This window comes from Microplitis mediator, chromosome 5 (assembly GCF_029852145.1).
Source record: "Microplitis mediator isolate UGA2020A chromosome 5, iyMicMedi2.1, whole genome shotgun sequence".
NCBI lineage: Eukaryota > Metazoa > Arthropoda > Insecta > Hymenoptera > Braconidae > Microplitis > Microplitis mediator.
This window is the reverse complement of record NC_079973.1, coordinates 13485646-13502805: the sequence shown is the minus strand read 5'-3', so window position 1 is coordinate 13502805 and position 17160 is coordinate 13485646. Positions and strand designations below refer to the sequence as shown.

At 25.9% G+C, this 17160-nt stretch overlaps 1 protein-coding gene across 3 annotated transcripts; it reads left to right on the top strand.

Moving 5' to 3' along the window:
• The first annotated feature begins 196 nt into the window (after positions 1-196).
• Positions 197-16474, top strand: LOC130667641 (angiotensin-converting enzyme-like). Of its 3 annotated transcripts, none has more exons than XM_057469373.1 (12): positions 197-385; positions 659-955; positions 3607-3822; positions 4601-4838; positions 4916-5056; positions 8519-8707; positions 8781-8875; positions 8963-9242; positions 13057-13303; positions 13368-13460; positions 13533-13640; positions 15115-16474. In XM_057469373.1, exons 3-12 carry the CDS (start codon positions 3616-3618, stop codon positions 15755-15757), a joined length of 2241 nt encoding a protein of 746 aa, XP_057325356.1. In that variant the 5' UTR covers positions 197-385; positions 659-955; positions 3607-3615; the 3' UTR covers positions 15758-16474. The 3 variants fall into 3 exon arrangements, with proteins under 3 accessions (XP_057325356.1, XP_057325355.1, XP_057325357.1); XM_057469372.1 differs by having other exon boundaries at positions 197-490; XM_057469374.1 differs by lacking the exon at positions 197-385 and having other exon boundaries at positions 642-955.
• The last annotated feature ends 686 nt before the right edge of the window (positions 16475-17160 follow it).

Here is a 17160-nt window from a genome sequence, read left to right as displayed (position 1 = left end):
GTAAAACATTCAAACTATAAATAAAAATATATATGAAACTGAAAATAAAAACAACTCATGGAAACAAATCCTAAGGATCTATTTTACCATTCGTGATAATAAATCCTACATGTCCAACAAATAAAAAAAGAATAAAACGTGAGACAGGATAGTAAATCTATGTAACTATAATGATTTATGACTGAAAGTATATACTTGATCATACCTTACATGAAAATACTGATTTTATTTTATTAATGATAATAATAATAAGAGTAATAACAAAAAGTACGATTGTTATAGAAGCAGAATCACGATCGATCGAACTTTGAACTAATTGTCATCAGTGCGCGAGTGTATGAATCGCGCCAAATTTTTTTGTTATTTTTTTTAGGCTAAGGCACATGTATATATATATATATATTGTACGTGTATCATGTAAAAAATATTATGAGTGTGAATGTAACTGACAAGTGTCAATTTTTTAAATTTTTGAATAAACAAATAAAGTGTAAGTAAAATAATAATTCAAAAATTCGTATTTAAATAAATGAAAAATCCGTACGCGCATTTTTTAAAATTTATAATTTGACGTCTGTTACATTTATACTAAAAAATTTTAAGTTGTTTATTTATTAAATAAACTTTTTTTTTCTTACATTTTATTATTTATTTAAAGTTATTTACTGGACTAAACAACAGGAGTGTTTACATGTTGATGAGTGTCGTGTTGTGCTAATAGTATATAGAGAATCGTTAGTGTGTAGATCAACATCAAAGTGTACACATTTTCGCAGTTGAGTCGGCATCGCGTGATAAAATACCCGGCCAAGTTTAATATAACGAATAACGAAACAGTGGCATTCAATTGACGTTCAAATTTTGCTTTTAATTTTACTTATAAATATATTAATTTATATTTAAAATCGTTATAGTTAAAACTTTTTTATAAATTATTTTATTTCAAGGATTAAAGGTAAAGTTCAATTACGTACTTGTGTTTTATTTTTATTTATTGCAGTAAATTACTTTTTTTACATCGTAAAAATTATAAATAATTACTTTTGTTGCCAATTATATATAAATATTATTGTTTTAATTGGAGTACGTATAATAATGTGGCGCCAAAGTTCAAACTGCAAATGTTTTTTTAAATATTTTTTACTAAACAATAGAAATAAAATAATAAATTTTTTATTTTCGATTACTGTCAAATTAAAATTTAATATTTATATACATATATATTTATTGTTATGCTTTTATACTTTTGACGAATTTTAATTACTACATAATTAATTTTACTAATAATTTAAAACTTACGTCTTGAGTTTGAATGTAACAGATATGAGACAAATTTAAAATTATTAATAAATAGAGTAAATAATTAATAAAATAAAATTTTTAAAAAATGCGCACTTAAAAAATTTTGAAATTAATAAGTGCATTTTTTGTAAATATCATTTTTTAAATTATTTACTCTACTGATTTATAATTTTAAATTTGTCCGATGTCTGCTACATTACACTCATACTTACGTCAAGTAAAAAACAAATTATAATTTTTTAATGATTAATGATTTCAATATAAATGAGTTATGAGATTCATTACTACATTGTATTTCATAGTATGATTCATAGATTTATTATTCTAGAATAATAATTGAATTATTAATACATCAGCTTTGATATAAATTAAAAAAAAAAATTATTCGATAAAATTTATAATAGATTTCAATACTTGATAACTAAAATTTGCAAAAAATACTGTGATTAATTATCATATCTTATCAATAAAAAATAATTAAAATTCTTGTGATAACTAATATTCAAAAAAACTTAAATTCTATGGATATTCGATGATTCATATTGTGAATTTTCATTAAGTTGCAATAAAAAGAATAAATCATTTAGTCTTTTTGAATAATTAAAATATTAAATGATCTATAAATAAATAAAATATGAATATTTTTATAAATAATATTTAATATTATGCTCAGTACTATAATTGCTGTTACGCGCAGCATCTAGGTCTGAACCTTGACATAGAGCCAAAGGTTAAACAAAAGTGTTCTAAAAAAATAATAAAAATAAAATAACTTTTTTTTTGCTGTAGTAAAAATCTCTAAAAATTAAATAAATATTTCATTTTTTATACGAATTTTTTTATAGCCCATAAAATTATTTATATGTAGAGAAAAAAATTCCTTTACGTAAATGGAATAAATTGAATTTAAAAAACAGGATAAATTTGATAAAATATTGTTTATTTTTTTACTGGATTGTTAAGTGAATAATTTAATTATATTCTTAAGTTTAAATTTTTATTTTTAAATTCTTTAATTAAATGAATGAAAAGTATACGTTTGTACCAAGACAATCAGTAACTGAATGTTAATTTTATTCACTCGAACCATGACAGGGGACGTATTTAATAATACGTTTAATCAAAGTTGAAGCTAATACAATGCATACATAATTACATAGGTCACGTGATGTCATTATTACCATATAAAAAGACGGCAATTCGATAAATATTTTACATAACTGTTAAAAAAAAATAATAACATTAAATAAATAAATAGACTATTGGAATTTCCGTAAAATAAAATTCATCAGCAAACGTTTTAAATTTAAAAAACTTTTTTTCTTCTTTTTCAAGTATCGAATATCATCTTTTTCTTGAATCTTTGAATTGTAAAATGAGATAAGAAAAAAAACAGACGATCTTATCGAATTCCAACGGTACCTATTGTAATTTAAATGTTGGCAAAGTTAAAATTTTTATAAAATTAATAATTATTTGAATAAATTCAAGATAATCAATTAATTTGAAATAATTTCGATTTTCTACATTAAGGAAAAATAAATAAGTAATAACATACGTACATGAAAAGTTGCGCAACATTTTACGGTAGACCTGTTTTTACTTACGGACCAGGTTGTTTTAAAAGTAATAATACTTTCACGATTTTTTTTCTTATCATGCTTACATGCTCATGAAATCGTGAAAAACAACAATACTCTATTTTTAGAATAATTCGTGAATTGAATTAAATTAGTATTTAGTATAAAGTTACTCTGTAATGTTTTTTTCTCTTTCCATTGATACTAAAAAAATAAAATATTAAATAATAATTATCAATAATAGTATTCAATCATACGATATTAATCTCCTTGACTCTACCAATCTTCATTGGCAATTGCCCAGTGAAATTAAATAATTGAAGATTACTGGCCGTGAGACCAATCATCTGTCAGTGTCTCCAGGGTATTTGCGATTGAATTTCACTTGACTTATTTATACTTTGATCAGAACATAGTTTTTAAAATAATATTAATATTTTATGATTCTGAAGTTAGCAGACAATTAAAAATTTTTGGATTTTTTTTTTAACAATTAAATTTGAAGAAAAAAAAACTAAAAATATGCACATGTAGAAAATTAAATAAATTATCGGTGCAATTTTTTAAAATATGTTTTTTTTTTATAATTTATCGTCTTTTCAAAAATTCAAAAATTATTAGACGTCGACTAACTTCAGTATCATAATATTTTAACTTTAAATTTATATTTCCTTATACATTTAATATTCAATGTCATATATGTTTATATTAATTTTTTTTAAAGGTACAAGGTATGAATCTGAAGTGGTGTTATATGATTTTAAGTACAATCATCTGCGCTAATGGATTTGGAGATGTATTGTCAGAAAATACAAATCTTGAAGATAAAAATATTTCATTACAATTTATTGGATTGGAGTATGAAGACGCATGTTTCAAATCTGCTGATTCGGAATGGAAATTTATTCAAAATCCAAACAATGAAACTCTTCAATTATGGGTAAATTTATTATCTATATTATTAAGAGAATAAGGAAAATTTTATTCCCGCCATATCTATATGATAGAATTAGTTGATGTTATTGAAATGGGTATCATTAGATAGATCTTGACTTGAATTTGTGCCTTTTCATAGTTTAAACTCTTTTTAATTCCCAAGTATTGAGATGAATAGCTTTATCTATATCATTCGAATTACATTCAAATTTCACGAGAAAAAAGACGATCGTATTTATTTTCTTTAAATAAATTAATACTTTAATTATTCTGTCACTAAATATGACTGAATGTCACTGAATATATAGCTATATTATTTATATCGCGTTACTTATTTCAAAATGACAGATTTTTATACTCCCTTTTGGTTTTAGGAAGCTTCTCAAAGCCAAAAAAGTGTGCACAGAAGAAAAAAGGATTCATTGAAACAAAAAATCTTTACTCGACTAAAGAAAATTTTTACTTACCCCAAGAAATTTTTTGCATTTTGAATTGAAAACAAAAATTTATTTAGAACTAGGAAAAATTAGTTGGTGCAAGGAATTATTCCTTAACCAAAAAAATCTTTTCTCGACCCTAGACAATTTTTGTATTTAATTGATAATGCATAAAAATTTCTTGGTGCAGATTAAAATTTTGTTGCGGCAAGAAATCCTTTTTTTCTGCGTATTTTATAAATTTAGTAGTGATATTTAGACAGTCACGTAGTGACTGCAGGTTGCTCGTTTATTTTATTTATTATTTATAATAAATATTAATTTCTATTTATTTGTTTGTTGCAGAAAGATTCATTAGATGCATATGCTTCAATAAAACGTAAATGTTTAAAAGACATTGATGATACTATAAATGAAACTCTGTCTTCAACGATTGAATACAAATCGAATCTTGTTAGTAAACCAGGCGATGCATTGCTTGAGCCCGAAGACTGGACAAGCTTTACTTCGTTCATCGGTCAAGCAGAATTAATAAGATTAACTGGAAATTACACATCAGGATCGAATAATTTATTGCGTAGAAGTAATTTTACTGATATCGATTTAAAGAATAAAATATTTTTTATTCATATTATTTATTGTTATTTTTATTTTATATAGATGCTGAGGATTTGTTGAGGCGGAATGGAAATAATGAAGATAAATTAAATGCATGGATATCTTGGTATCGAACATTACAACCGCTCACAACAAAGTTATCAAACAATTTACAATTTGTTCAGAAAGCTGCGGTTGCTAATGGTCAGTGTAATAAACATACTTATTAGTTATAATTCTATGAAATTGTTGAGTATTTTCTTTACGCAATTCTTCCTTGTTGTACTGCATATTAACGAGCTTAGCATAAATTTCCTTGAAAATTATTATTAATTTTTTTTCCACATTCGCATTAGAAAAACTATATATATATTAGACGTATTAAAAAAATCGACAATTTTTTTTCAAAAACTATACGGAAAATGACGTTTGAGATGATAAAAAAAAATACTGTTAAAGTTCGAGCTCTTAATATTAATATTAACAACCGCCTCATCGCAATTTCCGATTTCCTATTTAAATAACATGGGAAAAATTTTTTTTTAAACTTTGAAATTTCACCGCTTACCAGGCAATTAGTGTATCGGAAACATCAATAAGTATTTTGTTGAAAATTGAACGCCCTACAAAAAAAGTATCTTATCATTTTTCGATAAATTTAATTTTTCAAAAGTTATTCGAGGTTAAAGTTGGATTCTTAGTAAATTTTGGTATTATTTTACTTTTTTGGCGAAACTATCAGACTTATCATAAAATGTTACAAGACTTTTTTTGTAGATCATCTCATTTCCTACAAATTATCTCTTATCAAGTTTCCAAAATTTTCAAAAGTTCTTTAGTTATTTGTGTTTAAAAGTAAGTAAATAAAACCGAGCAGAATAAGATTTCTTAGAACGAATTAAAATTTTAATGCAAATAACTAAAGAACTTTTGAAAATTTTGGAAACTTGATAAGAGATAATTTGTAGGAAATGAGATGATCTACAAAAGAGGTCTTATAACATTTTATGATGTCTGATAGTTTCACCGAAAAAGTAAAATAATACTAAAATTTACTATGAATCCAACTTTGACCTCGAATAACTTTTGAAAAATTAAATTTATCGAAAAATGATAACATACTTTTTTTGTAGAGCGTTCAATTTTCAACAAAAGTACTTATTGATGTTTCCGATACACTAATTCCCTGGTAAGCGGTGAAATTCCAAAGTTTAAAAAAAAATTTTTCCCATGTTATTTAAGGTAAGGGGCCCAGTTTCTGACCTTTTTAGAGTGCCGGTTGGGGTTATACTATAATAATGAATGTAAGATTTAATTTAATGAGAAAAATAATAATTCTATCGACTAGTTTATGATTTGTCAAATAAAGTCATGCGCGTAAAATAATTATTTCAATTGAACTAATAATTTAAATTGACGTTTTAAAAATTGACATTCAGAGACTTAGTTCCTGACCCTCAGAATTTTTCATGTCGCAGTTTCTGACCCTCACAGTGGCCTAGTTTCTGATCCTCAAATTACACAAACCATGATTAGGTTATGAAGTACTTACCAAGTTTCAATAAACTAAAACTATTATTTAGATAAATAATTTAAATATTTATTACAAAAAAAACATAACTTTTCAATATTTAAAATATAAATAATGAAAGTCACTTGAGCTAGCGCCTGTTTTGATAATTTTTCATCGTAGCTCGTTGTCTTTTTTTTTAAACTCTTGAATAAAAAAACAATAAAAACATTAATTTGGTCATAACAACAATATCATTCAACTATAAGAGTCATAACAATTTAAATACTATCGAAATTGACATTATTTTTACAATAATTTCATCACTCCAAGAATATGTACTTTCAAGATCTAATTATGATCTTTTATTTTTAAAAATGAATATTAAATGTTAATTTATCACTGCATTATGAATAATAGTAGAAAATAATTTAAAAAAATTATGAATATTGCTATTTTTACATTTTATAGACAAGTAATTAAACAGATAACGTGGCTCGCGTAAGTTATAATTTTAGGGTCAACAACTCCGCCATACCTTTAAAATTGAGCCTAGTTATTGACCCTCAAATTTCAACAACAAAACTCATTTCAATATGTTTTATAAATGTATTAAAATAAATTTTAATTAAATATTGATCGATCTATCTATGTTTAGTTAAATTTTTTTACTTACATGATAATTAGTGCACAAATTCAATCGTCGTACCTCCTAACGTAAACTGTTTAAACTCTACTTAAAAAATGGCTTCCTCAGCCACTTATGGCTAAAATATTTGTTTTTATTCAGTTAATATTTTCTATGTTTTTTAAATTGCCATCAATTAGGCTCAAAATAAATTACAATAAATTAAGAAAAAATTTATTTTCTATTTAAAGTTATAGTTTTTTAAGTAAGTAAGAAAAAAGTTGAAAAGGTCAGAAACTGGGCCAGGGTCAATCACTGAGTTTTTTACCTTAAATGGGAAATCGAAAATTGTGATGAGGCGGTTTTTAATATTAATATCAAGAGCTCAAACTTTAACAGTAATTTTTTCTTTTCATATCTCGAACAATATTTTCCGTATAATTTTTGAAAAAAAAAAAAAAAAAAAAAAAAATTGTCGATTTTTTTGAATCAGTCTAATATAAAATATATATATAGTAGAGTGGTCCAAAAAAAACATTTTTTTTTTTTTCAAGGGCTATTATCTCAAAAGTTTTTCTTAAGTATAAAAAAAATTCCTTCCAAAGCCCAGCTTAATATCTCAATTCTTCAAGAAGCTCAATACATTTATATTTTCCCATTTAAATAACACGTAAAAAAATTTTTTTTACCTTTTCATCCAGTAAAACTACGAAAAAAATTTTTCTCTGAATTTTCCATCAATTATTCTTGTAGGAAATTTAATTCTCTACAAAAAAGTATTGAATTAGTTTTTTCGTAATCCTAACGGGTAAAAAGTTATTGAGCTTTAAATATTCGCAATTAAAGAAAATTTAATTAGATATGAAGAAAATTAAATTCAGTATCCATCCGCAAGTACTAGCTTTAATTGAAAAATATCCAAATTGTAATAAGAAAAATTATTCATTATTATATAAACGATTGTTAAATTATTTAATTATTATAAACAGTTTAGAGTTTGATTAACTTCGAAATAAATACATGCAATCACAAAAAAAGTTTCAAAAAAATTGAAAATTATTTCAAATCTATAAAAATTAAATAAATTATCTAGTAATGGTGTCAATTCCATTAAAGAGTTGCTCTAAAACTATCTTCCTTCAAATTTACTTAGTAACGAGTACTTAAAGCTCAATAACTTTTTAACCGTTAGGATTACGAAAAAACTATTTCAATACTTTTTTGTAGAGAATTAAATTTCCTACAAGAATGATTGATGGAAAATACAGAAAAAAATTTTTTTCGTAGTTTTACCAGATGAAAACGTAAAAAAAAATTTTTTACGTGTTATTTAAATAGGAAAATATAAATGTATTGAGCTTCTTGAAGAATTGAGATATCAAGTTGCGCTTTGGAGGGAATTTTTTTTATACCTTAGAGAAGCTTTTGGAATAATAGCCAAAAATCTTTTTTTTTGGATCACTCTAATATATAGTCTTTTTTATTTTTCTTAATAATAATTTATTTAATTTAATTTTCTTTCATGCAGGTGCTAAAGATGTAACAGAGTACTGGGAAATGCTAAGTGAATACAAAGATGGTTATAATGAAGCCAAAGATAAATGGAGTGAAATTTTATCTTTGTATGAGAAATTAGTAAAATTTGTACGAACTCGTTTAACTCAAAAGTACAAAGATCTCATGAAAGATGAAAAAGGAATACCTGCTTATTTACTTGGTATGTTTATTATCAATTAAATTTATTTACTATTTATGATCAGAATATTTTTATTAGTAATTTATTATTTAAGGTTCCCTCGAAAGCTATGATTGGACACCTCTTACGATGGATGTCATACCGTATCCCAATTATATTTATGACATAAGAAAAAATCTCTGGGAAAAGGTATTTTGATATTATTTTACCCATTGAATAAATGTTTTTTTATTTTTATAATTTAAAATAAAGTAATTTAATTATTATTTTTTTTAGAATTTAATAGGAAAAAATTTGTATAAATCAGCGTCACGAATAGGAAGCATAACATTAAAACACGTGCCAGAAGTACAATTTTTTGATAAAAGTTATTTTCAAGGACAGTGTCCACCACGTTTAGTTAATTTTTGTCGTCAAGGTACAATGAGTGTTAATACATGTTCTGAATCATCTCTTTCTAATTACTTGTCAGCTCATAAAAATATTGCTAAGGTTTTAATTCATCAAATGTCTGAAGAAAGTATGCCAATAATTAATAATGCAAATCGTTACTCTGGTAAGTAATTTTAATTTTTTTAATTTTTAATAAATTTATTGTTTATTTTAAGATACACGCAGAGGATTTTATAGTATTTTTTACATCAAAAATTTATATAAAAATTACTATATATGTCATAGTAACATGAGGACAGTATGGAATTATTGTACAAATTACCGATACTGTAGAAATTTTAAAAATACATCAAACAAAATTTACAAAGTGCATTGTAAGGCGACCGTCTCTTTATTCTCATGCAATAATTTCTTGCGACAAAATTTCTCAGCAATAATTTCTCACCACAAATATGGTGAAAAAAGAAATTTTTGTGTTGGATCAATTTTTGTTTGAGTAATTATTGCTGAGAAATTTTTGGATGAGAAATTTTTCCAGATTTATAAAGGCAGGGAGCCGCATTGTAATTTTGACAAAACAACAGATGAGGAAATTTGAATTTCTTGGATAAAATTTAATCTGTTGCTTTGTCAAAATTACACTGCACCTTGTAAATTCTGTTCGATGTATTTTAAAAATTTCTACGTTATCGGTAATTTGTTCAATAATTCCATACTGTCCTCATGTTACTATGACATATATAGTAATTTTTCTATAAATTTTTGATGTAATAAATACCGTAAAATTATCTGCGTGTAACTGGCAGACTTTCAATCTCTTTCAAAGGTTTTTATTTTGTAGTAATATTTCGTGAGTCCATTACTCACATTCCGAAGCCATAAATTTATTGATTATAGAAAGAAAATGATTGTTAAATTTCATGTTTTGTCATTATAATTAAAAAATTTTAACAGTTTATGTATTCGTTTTCGTTTTAAACATCAATTTAATAATTTTTTACTATTATTTATCTGATTTTTAACAATTTTTTTGTATACATATATATTAGGGTGGTCGTTAAAAATTCAAATTTCTTAGACGCTCCATAAAAAGCTTCTTTTTAGTGAAAAAACAAGTGGGGAATTTAATTTTTTTTTTTCAAGTAAAAAGAACACGTGCCTCAGGACGATCAAAGTTCATTTTTCGATACAGTTGAAGTTTTTTTTAAATATCTCATGAAATATGCAGATTAAAGAAAAAAATCATGGGAACAATTTTTTAGGAAATTAAATTCTTGACAAAAAAGGTCATGTCTATTTTTTTTACAGAATGTGTATTTACGAAGATATTTGAAAAAAACTTTTTTAGATCTTATCAATTGAGCATTTAAAGGAATACGAATGTTAAAAATAACGTTTTTTCTTAAATACAGACAACTTCGTAACTCGTAGTACATCAATCATTAATACTTGTCATAGTTTCTGTATACTTAGAAAAATGTTATTTTTAACATTTGTAATCCTTCAAATTTTCAATTGATAAGATCTAAAAAAGTATTTTTAAAATATCTTCGTAATTACACATTTTATAAAAAAAATGAATATGACCTTTTTTGTCAAGAATTTAATTTCCTACAAAAATTGTTCTCATGATTTTTTTTTTAATCTGCATATTTCATGAGATATAAAAAAAAACCTCAACTGTATCGAAAAATGAACTTTGATCGTCCTGAGGCACGTGTTCTTTTTACTTAAAAAAAAAAAAAGTAAAATTTCTCACGTATTTTTTCACTAAAAAGAAGCTTTTTATGGAGCGCCCAAGAAAATTTGATTTTTAACGACTGCCCTAATATAACTGTATATAAAAAAATTGTTAAAAATCAGATGAATAATAGTAAAAAATTATCAAATAGATGTTTAAAACATAAAAGTATACATAAACTATTAAAATTTTTCAATTATAATGACAAAAAATAAAATTTAACAAAAATTTTTTTACTATAATCAATAAATTTATGGTCTGAGGATGTGAGTAATGGACTCACGCAATATCACCACAAAATAAATACCTTTGAAAGAAATCGGAAGTCTGACAATTATTTTACAATAAACAACAATTAAAACCGATCAAAAAAATATATCTATATATATTGTAGTATTTCAACTCATAAATTATATTACTTTTATACCACAATGATAACACACTTAAATTATGAATAACAACACCACAATTAAGAGCAGTAAAAGAAAGCAAGAGCAATATATAGTTAATTGAATACAGATATGTGCTGTTTAGTTGTCAATTATGACTGACTGACTCTAATCGCGCATCAATAAAACAAGAGAAAAAGGCATTTGTTTTCTAGCTATTCAAATATTTTAAAGATCAATTTCACATTCGTTACAATGTATATGGGGCATTCCACGCCAAATCGACCACTTTTGACCCCGACCCCTCTATATTTACCTGAAAATTTTTTTTCCTTTTCTACCCTATTAAAATCATTTTACAGGAAATTAACAAATTTTTTTACTCAACCCAAAACTAGTTATGGGTTTTTCAAAAATAAGGCTTTTATTTTTCCAAATAGCTATAACTTCTTCAAAAATTGACTAATTGGGACGTTTTTTTTTTCAAAATTTTTCTCTTCAAATTTATTTTTCAGAAAAAAATACAAAAAAATTAAAAAATATTAAACTCTATAAAATTTTCGGCTTTTTTGAGAGAAACCATAATTTTTTTAAAGTTCGCCATTTTTTATTTTATTTTTTATTTCCTCAAAAAAAAGTTCAATTTACTCTGCGATTTTTTCCGCCAATTCCAGAGTGGGCGGACTTTTTCTTCTATTTTTTTTTTATCAATTGAAAAAAAAAAATTTTGCCCAGTTGGGCTTATTTTACAAAATATCACTCTGGAAATATTTGAGGATTTATAGACGACTTCAGTGTTTGACAAATTGAAATGAAGAAATTAATTGGAAGTGGTAATCCTCAAAAAAATTTGGATTTTTTTCAAAAAATTGAAAAATAAAATAGAAGATACATATAAATAATTTTACTGTAATTTTTTTCAAAAATTTCACCTGAAATTGAAGAGAAAAACAAAATTGCCATTTGGTTTATTTTTGACCATTTGGTTGATTTGGAAAGTCACAGACTTTCGAAAAATAAATCTAACGCACATCGCTATTTCAAAAGCCTGTAATTGGTCAAAAATACACCAAATGGCAATTTTATTTTTCATTCTCTTTAATTGCAGGTGTAGTTTTTGAAAAAAATTACAGTAAAATTATTGATAGGTATCTTCTATTTTTTTTTTTAATTTTTTGAAAAAAATCTAAATTTTTTTGAGGATTACCACTTCCAATTAATTTCTTCATTTCAATTTGTCAAACACTGAAGTCGTCTATAAATCCTCAAAAATTTCCAGAGTGATATTTTGTAAAATAAGCCCAACTGGGCAAAATTTTTTTTTTTCAATTGATAAAAAAAAATAGAAGAAAAAGTCCGCCCACTCTGGAATTGGCGGAAAAAATCGCAGAGTAAATTGAACTTTTTTTTGAGGAAATAAAAAATAAAATAAAAAATGGCGAACTTTAAAAAAATTATGGTTTCTCTCAAAAAAACCGAAAATTTTATAGAGTTTAATATTTTTTAATTTTTTTGTATTTTTTTCTGAAAAATACGTTTGAAGAGAAAAATTTTGAAAAAAAAAACGTCCCAATTAGTCAATTTTTGAAGAAGTTATAGCTATTTGGAAAAATAAAAGCCTTATTTTTGAAAAATCCACAACTTGTTTTGGGTTGAGTAAAAAAATTTGTTAATTTCCTGTAAAATGATTTTAATAGAGTAGAAGAGGAAAAAAAATTTTCAGGCAAATCTAGAGGGGTCGAGGTCAAAAGTGGTCGATTTGGCGTGGAATGCCCCATATATTGAAATTTTCTTAAACAATAAATAAATTTATTGAAATTTTCTTTTATTATTAAATTGTTCAATAGCGTTAGAAGAAGGAGTATCAGAATTATTTGGTATTTTGGCTTCAAGTCAAGCATGGCTTACAACATTAAATTTAATTAACGAGACTGATAACACTGAAGAAGCTCATATTGTCTCTATCATGATAACAGCTCTAGATGTACTCCCACGAATGGCGTACTATCTATCTGCTGATCAATGGAGACTAGATATCATTAAAAATAATACATTTGATCCAGACCATTTAACAAATTCCTGGTGGGAATACAGGTAATAAATAATGCAAATAATTATTAATCATAATCATAAATACAAGTATTTATTTTACAAACAGATCAGAGTATGAAAATGTAGTACCTGGTTCTTCCGAAAAACTTCCAACCTTTTTAGATGATAGTTTTATTATTAGTAATCGTCCATATCTTTCGTAAGTATTAATTTGTAATATAAAATAATAAAATTACAATAAATAATTTAATTATCATATTTATTATAACAGAAAATTTATTGGAACAATAATTGGTTTTCAAATTTATGACCATTTAATGGAATCAACAGAAGTAAGAACAGAAAAATTAGAAAAAATTCCTACAAATCATAATTTTATGTAAGTTATTTTAATTTATATATTAATTAATTATTCGCAGGGTTGCAAATAACGCATTAATTTTATAATTGCATTAGTGTTTCAATTAATTTTTTTTATATTTCATAATTTAAAAACAACAAATTAAAAATGATTTTTTAATTTTTAATCTAATATCTTTGAATTAAAAATAATTTTTTAATTTTTAATCCAACAGTTTTTAATTAAAAATTCAATTTCAAATTTTCAATTCGTAAAGTAGCGTTAAAATGTAATAGGTTGGTTTTTAATTCTACGTTTTCAAATAAAACATTAAATAAAAAATTTCAATTCGGAAAACCAGATTAAAAAATTACTTTCTAATCTCTAATTCCATATTTAATAATTGAAAAGTCAATCAAAAATTTTAATTAGCCATAGCTAAAGGGGATTAAAAAATTACATTCTGTTTTTTAATTTTCTATTTATTATTTTTCCTTAACTGTACAACTTATTAGTTTTTTACAGAATATATCGTTATAATTTTCCTTGCTTCTTAATTTCCTCAGCTCATTATTCCTTTATACCCAAATTTGTGTGGCTGTGGCCCGACTTGTGCTTATATTGTACTACATCATTACGGTGATGATCCGCTACCTCCCTTGCAATGGAGATGCAGTGGCGTAGGGAAACCACAGAGAAAACCTAGCCCAGTACAGTTCGGTTTGGGTGAGGCTCCAGTGGTCGATAAAATTCACACTTTTACCGATCACTGGATCTTCATCCCGCGCCTAACGGTCAGAGACCTTCGTTCGAGCCCGACGCGTGGCTAAGCGGTCACCCAGCCAAATAGTAACCATGCTCGATGCTACTTAACTTCGGTGATCGCCCGAGCCACGCGTGTGCCGAACGGCTGCCTCAGCCGCTTTGTTTTTTAATTTTCTATTTTCGAATCAAAAATTAAATAAAAAATTTTTAATTCCGAACATCGGATTAGTGTTGTTTTAATTTTAAATTCTCTGATTACACTGAAAATTATTCAAAAAATTTAATTCTTAAATGTCTCAACTATGAATGATCTTTTTATTTCGAATTCTATTATATCTGACGACCAAGAGTAAGTTTAAAAATATTTAAACTTGAAGATCAAGTAAAACAGTATTCTTTCCTGTTACAAGTGCTGTCAAATTTTTTGTCTTGATTACTTATTTGATTGCGTACCGTATCTGAATTAAAAAGTAATTTCCAATTTTTGATCCCATGTGTTTGAATTAACAAGTAATTTTTTAATTTTGAATCCCACGTCTCTGGATTAAAATTAATTTTTCAATTTTTCAATTCAAGTTGTTGAATTAAAAATTAATTTCGTAATTTTGATTGATATAATTTTAATTACGGATTAAAAATTTAATTTAAAATTGCAAATATTCTCATTAAAGAATTCGCAACCCTGATTATTTGTATATAAATTTATGGATAATTCGGTTAATGAATAATTTATTAATATAATTAACAGTAAAATGATACAGCATGGAAGCGTCGAACATTGGAATGAAGCAATAAAAAAATATTTACAAATATATGATGTTTCTGTGGATTCTTTGCTGAGCTACTTTTCACCATTAGAAGAGTATTTAGATGAGCTGAATGATGAGGAGCTCGTTAATTTCCCACTAGAGCTTGAAAATAAATTAGAAACCCTTGAGAATCTATACCAAAAAGATTTAAATAATCCTACAACTACAACTGAAGCCTTTAATTCTACAACTGCTGTGCCAAAAAAACAAACGACTGATTTTCATAAACAAATTGAACTTCCGTCAAATACAAAATCAACTGAACCACAAACAAAAAATAATTCTTCATCATCTGAAATTATTAAACCGACAAAAATTCCGGTTAAAGTTACCGCAGAACCCGAGACAATACCAGTTAAGGTTAAAAAGGACAGTAATGATGGTGGGAAAAAAGAAGATAAAGGAACTGAAGAAACAGTAAATGAAGAAAATAATGAGGCTGGAAAATTAATAAAAAGTGGAATGAGTAAAGCCGTATGGGCAGTTGGTTCTGTATTGATTGCAACTATTGCAATTGTTATTATAGCAATTTTCGGGCGACGAAGGTGCCGAAAAACGCCAAAGAATAGACGTTATGTTTAAGTATAATAGTGCTCTTAACAATAATTATTTATAACTACGATAGACGATCTATGTCCTGTATTCTCCATGTTCACGACCGGTTTCCACTCAGGACTCACTCGTGCATGTGAATAGTACACATAGATTTCTAGCCATTAGTTTTCGTTAGACCCCACACATTCCCTCGAGTAACATAGATGACATCTGCACTCAGACCTTCCGCTCTCTGTTTTTGGTATATAGATTAATTATATATACCAAAGGATCTGTGAGTTGGTCTGTTAGACCCAGCCAGCCCTGATGCTTGTAAATGTGTAAAGGCATTTAGAGACGTAAGGACTGGTAATATTGATGACAGTTATCAATTATAAGATAAAAGTATTAGTTTATATGGCACAATTCGTATATGCTGATAAACAAAATAATATAGCTGGAGAACAAGTGATATAGCATCTTATGTTTGTGATAACAACTACTCGGGAAGAAGAGCTAGTGATACACCATCTGGTACCACTATTGAACCATCATTTAAGTCAGGTGCTATTACATCAATTTATAAATAATAAAACATAATTTTTTAAATTATTATTATTATTTTTTTAAATCTTCAATGGCATACCAATCTTATTTATTGTAATATTTGGCTAGCCTCTCTGTGCTAGCACGACAATTACTTTTTATTTCAAAAACGGTTTCGCCCCGAATATACTTGCTGGGCTCATCAGTAAAGTTGATGCAAGTATATTCTACTTTAGACCGTTTAATTGATGTTAAATTTTATACCCAATTCCATTTTTTTCCAAATTTGGAAAAAAATGGAATTGGGTATAAAATTTAACATCAATTAAACGGTCTAAAGTAGAATATACTTGCATCAACTTTACTGATGAGCCCAGCAAGTATATTCGGGGCGAAACCGTTTTTGAAATAAAAAGTAATTGTCGTGCTAGCACAGAGAGGCTAGCCAAATATTACAATAAATAAGATTGGTATGCCATTGAAGATTTAAAAAAATATTAAAACACCAATCAAAGAATATATGAATGCATTAGCATTCATATATATTAAATAACTAACAGCAAATTATTATTATTATTATTAAGAATAGGAATGGTTAAAAAAAATTACTCACAAGTTAAGATATTTCATGGTTCAACGAAATTTTTACACCCGAGTAGCACACTTGACTTTGTGACATATATACGATATCAGTTTTTTAGGCTGTTTTTTGACATATTGATAAGGCATCAAAATGTTGACAAAATGATTAGAAATTTATGTCACCGAAAATATATCTGCCTAAGAGGGGAAAGGGGTCTGAGATACGAAAAAAAAGAGTATGTTTTTGTGTTTTTTTTTTTTTAGAGTACTTTCTTTATTAATCCTTTAACGGCGAAGTCGGACAAAATCGTACCTGCGGTGCC

Excerpts from the sequence above, each read along its gene's own strand:
- LOC130667641 (XM_057469373.1), top strand. The coding sequence starts at position 3,616 with ATGAATCTGAAGTGGTGTTATATGATTTTAAGTACAATCATCTGCGCT. Across the intron at positions 4,839-4,915 it reads GAATAATTTATTGCGTAGAA|ATGCTGAGGATTTGTTGAGG; the intron begins GTAATTTTACTG and ends TATTTTATATAG. Across the intron at positions 9,243-13,056 it reads TAATGCAAATCGTTACTCTG|CGTTAGAAGAAGGAGTATCA; the intron begins GTAAGTAATTTT and ends ATTGTTCAATAG.